At 53.4% G+C, this 13962-nt stretch overlaps 1 protein-coding gene across 1 annotated transcript; it reads left to right on the plus strand.

Annotated features, from left to right (window-relative positions):
• Nucleotides 1-8991: 8991 nt before the first annotated feature.
• CCL25 (C-C motif chemokine ligand 25) lies at nucleotides 8992-12647 on the plus strand. The gene is made up of 6 exons (XM_004771683.2): nucleotides 8992-9037; nucleotides 9242-9336; nucleotides 11152-11269; nucleotides 11376-11500; nucleotides 11823-11942; nucleotides 12218-12647. The coding sequence occupies exons 2-6, from the start codon at nucleotides 9267-9269 to the stop codon at nucleotides 12223-12225; spliced, it is 441 nt and encodes a 146-aa protein (XP_004771740.1). The 5' UTR covers nucleotides 8992-9037; nucleotides 9242-9266; the 3' UTR covers nucleotides 12226-12647.
• The last annotated feature ends 1315 nt before the right edge of the window (nucleotides 12648-13962 follow it).

The following is a 13962-nucleotide window of genomic DNA, read 5'->3' on the forward strand; positions in this document are numbered from 1 at the left end:
AGCAGGGAGCCTGCTTCTCCTTCTGCTTACTGCTCCCCATGCTTGTGCTCTCTCTATCTCTGTCAGATAAATAAAATCTTAAAAGAGAGAGAGAGAGAAGAAAGATCTCAAACCAACAACTTCACTTTATACCTTAAGGAATTAGACAAAGTAGAGTAAATTAACCCCCAAAACTCGCAGAAAGAAGGAAATAATAAAGATTATAGAGGAGATAAGTGGAATAGAGAATACAAAACAACAAAGAACGTCAACAAAACCAACAGTTGGTTTTATGATAAACTGACAAACTACCTAGACTAAAGAAAAAAGAGGAAATAACTAAAATCAGAAATGAAAGTGGGGACAAAACTCTGGACCTCAGAGAAGTAAAAGTTTGTAAGACAATGCTATGAACAATTAAATGCCGACAAATTAGATAGCCTGAGAGTAATGAACAAATTCACAGAAATACACTACTAAAACTGACACAAGAAGAAATAGAAAATTTGACCAGTTCAATGTGCTACCCTAAGGATTTGACTCCTCCCAACCCCCGCTAAGTCAGTGGTTTTTCAAACTCTTTTCAGAGGCCTAAGGGTTCCCACATACCTAGAGTGAATGGGGTTGGGGGTGCTCTTAGGCACCCCAACCCCTGGTTGAACCACACAGTTCTATTTTCATCTGTTCTGTTCTTGGTGGGTGAAGGGGTCTGCAGAGCATTTCTTAGAGAGTCAGGCCCTGTGGATTTGACCTAGCAAACCCTGTGAAGAAGAAGGAAATCTGGCCAGGTGGAGGTGTCAGAGCTCTGTAGCCAAGCAAGGGGCAGTACCAGGCTGGGGCTGCTCAGAGGAAGGATGTGTACAGCCATAGCAGCCCGAGGGAGCTGCAGGTTCTGACAAGTCCTGCCTGGCTGGTCCCACTCCCCTCATGGTAGCCCTTGTCTCCTGTTTGATTGGCTGTTCAGTGTCCCCTGCAATTCCTTATGAATTTTAGACTCCCTTTTTCCATTTCTGCAAAAATGTTCATTGGTATTCTGATAGGAATTGCACTGAATGTATAGGCTACATTGGGTAGTACTGTCATCATAACCATGTCAAGCCTTCCATAAACATGGAGATGTCTTTCCATGTACTTAGATTTTCCTTAATTTCTTTAAGCATGGTTTGTAGTTTTTAGTCATAAGTCTTGTGCTTCCTTAGTTAAATTTATTCTTATGTATTTTATTTTTTGTTGATGCTATTGTAAATGTAATTGTCTTTTAAATTTCCTAGTCAATTGTTCATTGCTATTGTATAGAAATGTAACTGATTTTTTTATGTGTTGAGCTTGTGTTCTGCAACTCTGCTGGCTTTATTAGCTCTAATTGTGTGTGTGTTCTTTAGGATTTTTCTCTCTATATGATCATGTCATTGGTGAAGATAGTCTATTTCTTCCCAGTTTGATTGCCTTTTTAATTTCCTTTTCTTGCCTAACTGCTCCAACTCTAGCACTGAGCACACTGTTGATTGGAAGTGATGAAAGTGGGCACCATTTTCTTGTTTCTGATCTAAGGGGGACAGCTTTCAATCTCTCAACTGCAGAGTATAATGTTCAGCACTGGTATTTTGTAAATGCCATTTATCATTTGATGTTGAGGAAGTTTCTTTCCATTCCTAGTTTGGTGAGTGCTTTTATTGTGAAAAAGTGTTGGATTTTGTCAAATGCTTTTCACTGCATCTGTTGAGATGATTGTGTAGTTTTTCCTTCATTCTATTAATGTGTTATATTAAGTTGATTTTCAAGTGTTGAACTATCCTTGCATTCCCAAGATATATCTACTTGCTCATGGTCCATGATCCTTTTAATACGCTCCTGGATTTAGTTTGCTACTCTGGTGTTGAGGACTTTTTTTTTTTTTTTAAGATTTTATTTTTTTATTTGAGAGAGAATGTCAGCATGAGCAGGGAGAGTTGCAGAGGAAGAGGGAGAAGCAGGTTCCCCACTGAGCAGAAAGCCCAACACAGGGCTCAATCCTGGGACCCAGGGATCATGACATGAGCGAAAGGCTGACACTTAACCGACTGAACCACCCAAGTGCCCCTGGTGTTGAGGATTTTGAAAAATTGTTTTATTTAAACTCAACTTAATTAACATATACTGTATTATTAGTTTCGGGGATATGTGTTGAGGAATTTGCATCTGTCTTCATCAGGGACATGGGTCCCTGCAATGGCTTTGCCTGGCTGTGGTATCAGGGTAATGCTGACCTCATAGAATAAAATAAGGTAGAAGGTGTTCCCTCCTCTTCTGTTTTTGGGGAAGCGTTTGAGAAGGATTGGTGTTAATTCTTCTTTTGATGTTTGGTAGGATTCACCAAGGAAGCCATCTGGGCCTGCATTTTCTTTGTTGGTTTTTTTTAAATTAAATTTATTTATTTTTTTAATAAACATATAATGTATTTTTATCCCCAGGGGTACAGCTCTGTGAATCGTCAGGTTTACACACTTCACAGCACTCACCATAGCACATACCCTCCCCAATGTCCATAACCCCCCCCCTCGACACCCCCTCCCCCCAGCAACCCTCAGTTTGTTCTGTGAGATTAAGAGTCACTTATGGTTTGTCTCCCTCCCAATCCCATCTTGTTTCATTTATTCTTTTCCTACCCCCAAACCCCCCACGTTGCATCTCCACTTCCTCATATCAGGGAGATCATATGATAGTTGTCTTTCTCCGATTGACTTAAGAGTAATATGTTGGGGGGGTTTTGATTGCACATACAGTCACCTCACCTGTAGTAACCCTTTCCGGGTTTTCTGTTTCTTCCTGAATCAGTTTGGGTACCTTGTTTCCAGCAATTTGTGAGTTTCATTTAGATTATCTAATTAGTTGGTGTACAACTGTTCATAATATTCTCTTCTAATCCTTTAAAAAAATTTTGCGAGGGCAGTAGTTCATGCCTTCCCATTTAAAAATTATTTATTTGTTTGTTTATTTATTAGTGCTCTCTAGCCCCATATGGGACTTGAACTCATGGAACTGAGATTAAGAGTTGCATACTGTATGGACTGAGCCAGCCAGTTGCCCCTGCCCCATTTTCATTCTGATTTTAGTTATTTTTTTTTTCTCTTTTCCGGTTCCCTGTTTAATGTCATGTCAGCATTCCTCAGATGCCTTTCTAAACCCATTGTTATAAAGGTAAAATTAAAAAAAATCTTTGTCATAGTAGGGACTAAATCTGTCTTGTCACATGTTGTAACTACCAAACCCGGCATGTAAATATTCTCGGTAAATATTTCCTGAATTAGTTCTTGCTGGTGTAGAGCACGGAAGGGACTAGAAAGGGCCTTGCTCAAGCCCTAACAAAAGACAGGCTGCTACTCTTGAGTCTTCTCTTGCCTGGGCTGATGTCCCCACACTGTATCTTCTGCATGACCTTGGCAGAGCTCAGACACGGGGCTGACCACAACCCTCCCCTGGCTAAATCCCTCAGCAGCTCCCCGGTGTCCTTTCGATGAAGGTCACCCTTCTTGGCTCAGTGTGGGAGGCCCTGAATAGACTGCCCCTCCCACCTCATCTTCCACTACCCACCCCATCTCCCGCCCCAGCTGTCCTACACTTGGCATGTCCCTCAGGTGTCCTGCTCTGTCTGACCTCTGACACCTGCTTCCCCTGCAGGTCTCCATTCAGTAGCCATTCTCCCTGGAGACCTGGGGGGCTGCCCTCTGCATCCCCACAGTCTGCACGTGGACGGTCCTCCAGAATGTGGACTATGATCCCGCATCGGCTGGGGGCTTATGCGGGGAGTGGTATGTTGTTAGCTGCCCTCTGTCTCCAGCTTTCTGCACATTACTTGGCACCTGTTTTCAAAGATAGGTTTTGTTCTTTTTCAGATGTGGTGAGGCCAACAGATCAGGAGACAATGGCCATTGAAAAGACAGATTGCTGGGGCATCTGGGTCGGCATCTGGTGTCCGACTTTTGGTTTTGGCTCAGGTCATGATCTCAGGGTAGAGGAATCAAGTCCTGCCTTGGGCTCCCTGCTCAATGTGGAGTCTGCTTGAGACTCTCTCTCTCCCTTTGCCCCTCCCCCGTTCATGCACACATGCGCTCTCTCGCTCTCTCTCAAAATAAATCATTAAAAAGAAAAAAAATTGCTATTCACAGATCTCAAGAGTAGGGGGCACACCCTGCCACACTGGGCTGCAGGGGAAGCACGAGAGTTGGTCAGGAGGCAGAGGGAGTGAGGAAAAAGGGGGGTAAGAGCCTGTACTCCAGTTTCCGTGCGAGGGAATGGGTGAGGCAGCCCCTGCAGGCTCACTGGCTGGTTTGCATGATTCCAGCGGGCTCTGGGGCGTAGGGGCTGTGTCTTAGTTGTCTGGCACCAGGCTCTGGGGTGATCAGGGCACGGGACAGTGTCCCTGAGTGTGAGAGCCAGAAAGGAGGGGGCTCTGGTGTGGGCTCTGGATCGGCTCGTTTGCAGATGGGAGGTTCGCTTGGGAGGCATTTATGATCTCTAGGAATCTGCTCACCTTAGGACGGGCAGTCCTTCCATGATCAGGGAGGTCCTGGCTTTTGAAACATCATAAAAAAGACATGCTTGGAACACAGAGGATTTTTAGGGCAGTAAAGTACCCTGATGCCATAAAGATGGATGCGTCTCATTATACGTTTGTACAAACGCATGGAACACAGGGCCCCAGAGTGGACCCTGATATAAACTATGGACTTTGGATGATAGCGACGTGCTGTCCGGGGCTCCAGGGCGGGATGGATTGATAAGAAGACTGTCCATGCGTGGGGCAAAGGGTATGTGGGAAATCTCTGCACCTTCCCCTCGGTATCACAGCGAAAATTAAGCTGCTCTTTAAAAAAAAAATGTCTTTTCTTTTTTTAAAAGACTTTATTTATTTGACAGAGAGAGAGATCACAATTAGGCAGAGAGGCAGGCAGAGAGAAAGGAAGGGAAGCAGGCTCCCTGCCGAGCAGAGAGCCTGATGCGGGGCTCCATCCCAGCACCCCGGGATCCTGACCTGAGCCGAAGGCAGAGGCCTTAACCCACTGAGCCACCCAGGCGCCCCTTAAAAAAAGTCTTAATAAAGAACAGAAATGAAAAAAGAATCAGTATGAAATTATGAATAACAATTATCTGAGGCTAGAGCCGCCCTGCCCACTAAGGTAGCCGCTAGCCGCCCCACCGGGCTGTTCGAACGACTCTTGAAACGCCCTGTGAACCTATAGCCAAGTTCTATTATGCCAAAAAAGGGGGCGCATATCTCATGAGTTGTTCTTATTTGATTATATGTGGAAATGATAATATTTTTATAGATAGGATTAAATAAAATACAGTATTAAAATTTTTTTGAAGACATGCTTTTCTTTAAAAAAATAAAGATTTGGGGCGCCTGGGTGGCTCCTTGGGTTAAAGCCTCTGCCTTCGGCTCAGGTCATGATCTCAGCGTCCTGGGATTGAGCCCTACATCGGGCTCTCTGCTCAGTGGGGAGTCTGCTTCCTCCTCTCTCTGCCTGCCTCTCTGCCTACTTGTGATCTCTGTCAAATATATAAATAAAATCTTTTTTAAAAATTTAAAAAAATTAAAAAATAAAGATTTTATTTATTTATTTATTTATTAGGGAGCACGTGCAGGGTGGGGAGTTGCAGAGGGATAGGGAGACGAGGGCTCCCAGGTGAGCAGGGAGCCCAATGCAGGACTCGATCCCAGGACTCTGGGGTCGTGACCCCAGCTGAAGGCAGCCGCTTAACCGACCGGCTCAGAGCCAAGCTTCGAACCCGCCGCCACTTACTTGGGCAGACAATATAACCTCTTGTGCTTTAGTTGACTGAGTTTTTCCCAGTGAAATGGGGATGAATGTTAATCCTACAGAGTTGTGATCCCCTCCAGCCAGTCTCTTTGGAGGAGCCCAGGCCATCCCCAGCGTCTTCCCGTCACACCAGGACTATAGCCGTGATCCTAATCTCGAAGCATCTTGCTTCACATTTGCCGCGTGTCTTGTGTGCTCTACCCTGGGACCGTCTGTCTCCTTCACTGGTTCCCCTGGCACCCAGCCCGGTGCCTGGCATACAGTCGGCACTCGCTAAGTGTTCGCTGAATGAACAAGGTAACGAATTGCCCCCAGCACATGTTTGGTAAGGATCGGTGACATCACTGTCATCTTCCGTGGCTGGGACACATCGGCCATCACCCCGGGGCCTAGCAAATGGCCGGCATGGGAGAGGCGCCCAGGAAACCTGTGTAGAAGGGGTGACTAGAGCTCAGCAACTTCACAGAGGGTCTCCTGGAGGGCCCCATGGGCACGTCACCTCAGAGCCCACTGCCCTTCCTCCCCACAACAGCCCTGCCTGTGCCCCAGCCTGGCAGGCCTGGTAGGAGGCTCCCTTCCTACCTGGGGCAGTCCAGCTGGCCTGTCCCCCACACGTCCTATGAGAGCAGGGGAAGCACCAGGACTGAGGCCAAGGCTGCATGCAACCAGGGCCAGTGGCCCAAGTCCCTCTGGACGGCCTGGCCCCCACCTAGACAGACAGTCACCGCAGCTACCCCATGGAACACAGAGACCACTGGTCAGCCCGCGGAGGGAAGCCCCCAAAGCCAGCTTTCTAGGAGGTGTCAAGGTCAGCCACATCAGGAGCACAGTGAAAGGGGTCACACAGGGACAGTCTATAAATTAAGTCGCTGAAAGTCAGGCCAGAGGCTTGCAAGGCATCCTAGAAAAACCTTTTTTCCTCCCTTCCTCCAGTTGCCTGGTAACCACTGTGCATCTGGGCCAGAGCAGGAGGCAGCTAGGCACAACGGGAGTCCAGGCCCCCAGAAGGGTTGGTGTGCTCCTCCTGACATGCGCAACAAGGAGGCGTAGGGGGAGGGCCCCTAGCTGCTGCTTTCCCAGCCCACCTGAGCAGGGAGCTGGGGACACCAGAGGTTCAGGAGAGCTGTCCACAGCACTGGGAAGGGGGGGGGAATCTAATGTGCAGCAGCAACTTCAGAAGGACCCCCACTTCAGCTGGTGGCACTTCCCCAGGGCCCCTGTGCCTTTCTGATGACTCTCAGAGCCTCCCTGACCCTCTGTCTCTTCCTCTGCAAAGTTGTCCAACACTGAACACCTGGGAGGGTTCTCCAGCAGAGAAATGAGAGTTAGCCAGGCCCCCAGAGGAACTCACTCCAAAGGGAGCACCTGCGCCCGTGTGCCTCAGACAGTCTCCTCCCCGTTAAGACTGCGGGTGGGACAAACCGTGCGGGGGAGGGAGGGGTGGTGGGCTAGTTCGCGGGGGATCTCGGCCAAGTCGGGGTCACACCACGTCTTGGCGGCTGCCGCTGGCGGGACGAGCAGGTGCAGTAGACTGGAGCAGAGAAGCTAGCCGGCCCGCCACGCTGCGTCCCTACGCCCCCAGCCACGCGGAGCCGCGTCCCGCCCCCCTCCCCCACCCAGAGCAGGAGGTCGAGGAACTGCAGTCTCACGGGCCCTGGGGGCGGCCACAGCCACTGCCTTGGGACTGCTAGGCGCGGGGCCCCACTGTGGCTCACCCGCCAGAGCGGGGCGGGGCATGGCTCATAAGCTCCACCCCACGCCTAGGCCCCGCCCCGCGCCAAAGCTCCGCCCCCAAAGCAATTCGCTACCATCCAGGGGAGCCCCCCTGAAGGGTCCCTGCCAAGGGGCTCCCGTGGGCTGGGGGTGGGGGACGGGGAGATGAGAAATGGGTACGACAGTGATAAATTCCTGGGGTGGTCTCCAGTTAAGGATGCGGGGGATTAAAAACTTAAAAGTTTCAAGCGATCAGCTGCGAGGTCTCTGCAGAGGCCCCCTCCCGCGGCAACCGCCCACTCCCACCGGCGGCACCTCTGACCCGGTGAGCCATGCAGAGCCAGGGCAAGGCAAAAGAGGCCTTCTGCATGGGTTTTTGCTTTGCTTCGTGTCGCCGTGGTTACCTAGGAATCCGGGCATTTCTTCCCAAACTAGAGCATGTCTTTGTTCTGGTGGTTGTTAATAACATTTTCCCCAGATAATATTCGAGAAAATTCATATACCGCTGGAAGGGAAGGTCGCAGGGGCGCCTGGCTGGCTCCGTCAGCTAAGCGTCTGACTTTTGATTTCAGCTCTGGTCACCGTCTCAGGGTCTTGGAATCAGCTCCAACTGGCCAGGGCTCTGGGCTCAGCCCGGAATCTGCTTGGGGAGTCTTTCTCCCTCTCTCTCTGCCCCTCTCCCTGCTGAGCGTGTGCCTGCTCTCTCTCACATAAATAAAACTTTAAAACAGATCAAATAAAATCTTTAAAAAGAGAAAGCATAAGGTTCATGGGCTTACTGTACTCGTAGTACCGAACCCCTGTTCTTTCCTCCCAGCTCATGGCAATGACGGATTTTATTTTCTGCTTCTATGGATTTTCCTGCTCTCAAAACCAGGGCATTTCTGCAGAACTGTAAGGCTCCCCATTGTGGGGAAGGAGAAAAAAGTGGGGTGAAGTCAGGGCCCCATGGGAACAGGTGGCTTGGGAGCAGGGAACAAGGCAGAGGCTCTAGGCAGCCTGAGGCCGGTCTGTGGGAAGCCGAGGTACGCCCTGGGGTCCAGCAGGAGAGGGAATGCGAGGAGAAGAAAGGGTCCCTTGGGGGAGAAAGCAGGGGCTGGCTGAGATGGGGGAGGAAGTCACGGGGGCTCCCGAGGCAGCCAGCCTGCAAGGGGCCTGGGCAGGCTGTGTCTGTCCATCTGTGTGGTCCAGCCTCCAGCCCCCAAGGGAGCCAACCCTTGTCTGTCTCACATCCTCATAGTTGAGAATGGCAGTGTTTCCTGCCAGCTCTTTGAAGTAGGTCCTCGTGTCCCCAGGTATCTACAGCCAACTCCCTCCAGGCGCACCCTGACATGGGAGAGAGGAGCTAGGAAGAGAAACTGGGAGAAACCCAAGGTGGAGGCAGAGGCTGAGTGAGAGAGGAGGAGGGGGGCCGGGGTGGGGTGGAGGGCCTTTGGCAGCAGGGTGGGGCTCCCGTCTATAAAGGCTGATACCCAATAGCCTGCCAGGCAGGAGAGCGTGGAGACACTCCTGCAGGCACAGCTCCTGGGTCCCTGCAGGTGTTGGTGAGTCCCGACCCCTCTCCGCACCCTGGGCCCCCCCCCCCCATCTTGGCTGAGACCAGCGCAGGGGCCCTACCAGCACTCCTGGTCCCTCCCCTGTGCAGAGGGCCCTGGGGGTCGGACTTGAGATGGGGGTGCTCCCAGGGCCCGCTGCTGTCCATCTTGGGTCCTCATTACCCCTACCCCTCCCCTTACTCCTCAACACAGCCGAGGAGGAAGCCCAGTCTGCACCATGAACCCGCGGCTCCTGCTCTGCCTCGTGGCCAGCTTGGTGGGTGCCTGGTCTACCATCCACGCTCAAGGTAATGTCTTGGGCCATGCCCACCCTGCCTCCTGGGAAGCCCTCCTCTCCCTACCCCTCCTTCCTGCCCTCCCCCCTTTGCCCCTCCCCTCCTCCAGAAGCCTCCCTGTTCCATCTCTGCCCTGAATTCTGCCGGACAACTCCTGCCCCCCAGGGATGTAGGAACTCCTGGCATTTGTGAACCTCCCCAGGGCATGCAGGCCCCCCAGCCCCTCCTTCCAGAGCCCCTGTGATGCATCCAAAGGGGGTCGTGACCCAAGGCCTCCCTGCCGGGACTCTAGCTAGCCCAGGGACTGTGAGGAGCAGGGGTGGCATAGCCAGGGGCACACTGCAGCGATGGGACCCTACAGGAGTGAGTGTCCCCCTTCCCCCACAGGCTACCTGTGCAGTCTGGCTGAGAGTTACTACTCAGTCTTCATGAGCCTCAGTTTCCTCATCTGCAAAGTGGGGCTCTGAATTCCCGCTGCAGAGACAGGACACCAGAATCCAATGGGCTGATGTTTGCAAAATTCTTCAGTGCCCGGTGGCAACACAGCCAGCCATTACTGCTATTAATGGGGAGTCCCTTCCCATTGCTTCCCCTATTAGGCATCTGAGGGTTTGGTACATACAGAGTCCACCAAGAGCCCGGCCACTGTGTCCTGCGTCCCTAGGACATAGACAGGGCCCCAAGGGAGGCAGCTGAGCCCCAGTAACTGGCTAAGCAGGGACCCTGGCTTGGTCAAAGCCCCAGAGCCACCCCCACCGTCCCTGCCCGCCCTGCCCCGCCTGCCCCTCACTGGGCCTGAGAGGCCCTAGCCCTGCTTCCAGGAGACCTTACCTTTGCCCAGGTTGGGGCTGGGCTTCGTTCTCCTTGTCCTGCTATCAGAGGCCCATCCTGGGGCCCTTTGATTTTGGGGACAGAATGGCCCCCGGCTTGCCTGGTACTCCAAGCCAGGGTCCTTCCAGCACCCCTGCCCGTTGCCCTCTGGGGCCACGGTTTGGAGATGCAGGAGACCACTCAAGTCCTCCTCCCCCATCCTAACTACTGCACGTGGCCAGAACCCAGGTGTGGCACCTGGAGGCGGGGGTCAGCGGAGGGATGGATCCCACAGGGCTTTGAAGGCCTCTCCTTGTCCGTCTCATCAGGTCCCCCTGCTCATCCTCCCCGGCCCTGCAGGCACCAGCACCTCCTCTCCCAAGCCCGCCCTGCTCTGGGTCCCTGCTCCTCCACCTCCCAGCACAACTGACCTCTGGGCTCCCCCTGTCCCCAGGCTGGGAGATCCCCATGTCCAATTCCGCTCTGTACACATCCGGCACCTAGTAGGAACTCGAGATGCCTTTTTTTCAACCTACCAGTAAACGAACAGAGACGTCCTGGTTTCTGGCCCGCTGAATGAGTGGTCACTCTGATGGGGACAGAGGCAGAGGCATTTGAGAGAGCTCTAGGCGGGAGGGCCAGCCTGGAGCAGGAGCTGGGACATCAGGAGCAGCTGGCCAGACCCTTCGTTTTAGAAGGGACTGGGCTGGGCATGGGGGTCCCTGGCCCCCCCTTGGAGCATACCATTTGCACCCCTTGCCCTCTACCCCAGAGCAGGAGTAGAGACAGCTTTGATCCCTTACCCATTGTGTGGTCCTGGGCCCATCCCAGCCCTGGACTGTGGACCCCCTCCAACTCCTACCAACTCCCCATATCAGGGGTCAAAGGTGAGCCGAGCCAGCCTCCTTATCACCGGGGCTGGGAGGGCTGTGGTCTGTTTCGGGGTGCGTGCGTCTGGGGCAGTGCTTGCCCAGTGTGCGTGCGCACAGCGACCTGAGCCTCCGGCCGTGTTTGCAGGTGTCTCGGAGGACTGCTGCCTGCACTACAACCGCTGTGTGCGGTCCCAACGGCTCCAGCTTGCCCAGGGCTACCGGCGCCAGGAAGTGAGCGGGAGCTGCAACCTGCCTGCCGTGATGTGCGTGGGCTCACAGGAGGCTGGGGCGGCGGGGGGGCGGTGCTCATTCACAACTTTGCTCCCTGCTCCCACCCTAACCTGGGGACCCGCTTTCCCACCCCCACAGATTCTTATTACCGAAAAACAAGGTGCTGTGTGCGAACCCGAGGGACACCTGGGTGCAGAAGATGACAGACTTCCTGGATGCTGGGAACAAGACCTTCCCAAAACACCTCCAGAGACACTTTCACGGTGCGTGAAACCCAAGCCTAGCATCTGGGGCCTCCCTCTCCCTGCTGTGGGCCCCTGGCTTCTGAACCCCCAAAGGAGGGGATCAAAGTCCAGCATGCTGACAGCTGTCACCACCCCAAAGAGGGCAGATTGCTGGTGAGTGGAGACTGAGTGAATGAACAACTCTTTCAGCCCAGACTTTTCCATTGCTAGAGATGGCAAACTCAAGCAAATGGGAAGCTCATCAGCTCAAGTGACTAGCCAACAGTTTCAGGCTCGGCTGGATCCAGGTGCTCAGAGAGCACTGACGGAACTCTTATCTATTCCTTTCTCTCTGGTACAGGCCCCCCCTTTAGATGTAGGAAGACAGGCCCTGGAAACTCCAAACTCCCACCAGCCAAGTTTAGGAGGCCCGGCAGAATCAATAAGAGGGAAACTTCCTTCCGGACAAAAGCTAATGCAGGTAAGGATTCTGATGATGTGGTTGTCTCTCCACCCATCACCACTGCCACAGGATGAGGGCTCCTGAGCAGCAGATTGGGTGAGGGGACTCCCTTCCTGGACCAAGGAGGCTGGCCCTGTGTCAGCCCTGCAGGCTGACACTCAGGTGGCCATTTACTGCCCTAACCCAGTCTAGGGGGCTTCAGCAAGTACTGCAAGGAAATGACCAAGGGTGGCAGGGCCCCCAGCTCCACTCCAGTCCTGGTCACCTGCCGGCCTCTCCAATCCCCCCTGCAGGACCATGAGCCCGAGCATCTCCAGGATTAGCCCAGCACGAGATGGGCTGGACCTTTCTTCACCACAACGGCGCCCTGCGGCTCCGGGTGCCCCAGCCTCCCTGTCATTTGGGCCGAATCTCTGTGCCTGTGCCTGTGCCTGAGCCTGCGGCTGGCTACCTCCTATCGCCCCTGCCACATCCTGCTCCTCAGGCAGCTGGAAGGAGGGGGCTGACCTTATTTCGAGCCCCTTGCCTGCTCCAGGAGCCAGAGTCAGCGCTAAGCAGTGGGTTTGTAGAGGACGGTTGGAATACCTCGCCTACCAGAGCCTCTTGCCACCCGTCCTGGGCCACGCCTGCCTGGGTCCCTCTGAGTCCTTGCAAAGCACCCATCCCTGGATGCTTCTCCCAGACCGTGCTTTTCTACAGTTTTTAAATAAACCTTTGACAGAATGCCGTTCCTGTCGGTCACGTTTCATTATAGGCTGTGCATCGCGGCCCCCGCCTGTGTGGAATCCCACGTGACTGTCCCACCCCCAGATCTGTGCTGGCAGTCCTCACGGCGGACGGCTCCTGGGGGACATGCTGGCTGCAGGCCCGGGTGCGAGTCCAGCTGGTGACCTTGGGCAAACCACTCGTTCTCTTGGCACCTCTTTCCTCGCCTCTAAAACGGGGCTCACTGTGCTTGTTCTGCTCAGATCCCTGGGCTCAGATCCCCAGCTAATGCGGAGGAGTCCTCTGCAAGCTCTGACAGGGGTCCAGAGAAGCTCCTCGTAGGCCAAGGGGACCAAAACCGGGCCAAGAATACAGCCCAGGCATCAGTGACCATCCTGCAGGGAGAGGCAGGGCCATACTCTGGTCACTCGGCCAGACTCAAGCCATCCAACTGCCCTGTCCTCTGGCAGTGTGTTTCCGGCATGACAGAGAACATTCCAGATGAAAACCAAATGCTCCCTCTCTAGAGGACAAGAGGCAGTTTGTGGGCCAGTGGGTTGCACCCAGGCCCCACTAGGCTATGGAGGCAACTCGGGCAGATTTTACAAACTCGGTGAGCCTTGGTCCCCCCTTGTCTCGTAGAATGGGTGAGATCACTGCTTTTCTCAGACAAGTCAACAGGGGACTAAATGCATTACTCTCGGGGGGGGGGGCTGCCTGCCTGGTGGTCAGGACCCTGGGGTCGTGAGCTCCAGCCCCACATTGGGCATAGCAATAGCTAAAAAAATAAATAAGTAAACTTTAAAAAAAGAATGTACTGTCTGCGACAGGCATGGCATACACTCACGTTGACCACGCGTCCACGGTCTCCTGTTACTGAGCTGGGCCATCATGGTACGTAGATGTGGCCCGCCCGGGAACCAGGCATGATGGCCCGGTTGGTGACGGCAGAGAGGCGGGCCCAGATGCCCCATTTTGAACCCTGGCTCTGCTACCTGCCACTTAGGGTCACCTTCTGCTCTGTAGCCTGTTTTCCAATCTGTAAACTGGGGATGAGCCCAACAGCGTCTATTCCAGGCAGTTCCAAGGACAACGACATGGGTCAACGCTGGAGATTACTTAGAACGGGGCCCGGCATGTCGCACATGGTCAGGAAGCGTGAGCCGTTGTCATCTGGACCGGTGAACCCCACCAGGGCTTCCAGTGGTGGCCACCGGCAGCCTGGCTTTGTGTCAGTCATGAGTTTGAAGTTCACCCTGGGACTCTGTCTCCCAACCCCGGGGCGGAAGGTAGCTTTCACCTATGTCTCACCTGCACGCTTTCTCCTCCAAGC

The sequence above is a fragment of the Mustela putorius genome, unplaced genomic scaffold (genome assembly GCF_011764305.1).
Source record: "Mustela putorius furo isolate JIRA1106 unplaced genomic scaffold, ASM1176430v1.1 tig00000095_pilon_pilon_pilon, whole genome shotgun sequence".
NCBI lineage: Eukaryota > Metazoa > Chordata > Mammalia > Carnivora > Mustelidae > Mustela > Mustela putorius.

What these genes read in the sequence shown, in the direction of transcription:
- CCL25 (XM_004771683.2), top strand. Translation starts at nt 9,267, where the DNA reads ATGAACCCGCGGCTCCTGCTCTGCCTCGTGGCCAGCTTGGTGGGTGCC. An exon ending in TGCAACCTGCCTGCCGTGAT is followed by an intron (nt 11,270 to 11,375) that starts GTGCGTGGGCTC and finishes CCACCCCCACAG; the next exon opens with ATTCTTATTACCGAAAAACA. An exon ending in CCTCCAGAGACACTTTCACG is followed by an intron (nt 11,501 to 11,822) that starts GTGCGTGAAACC and finishes TCTCTGGTACAG; the next exon opens with GCCCCCCCTTTAGATGTAGG.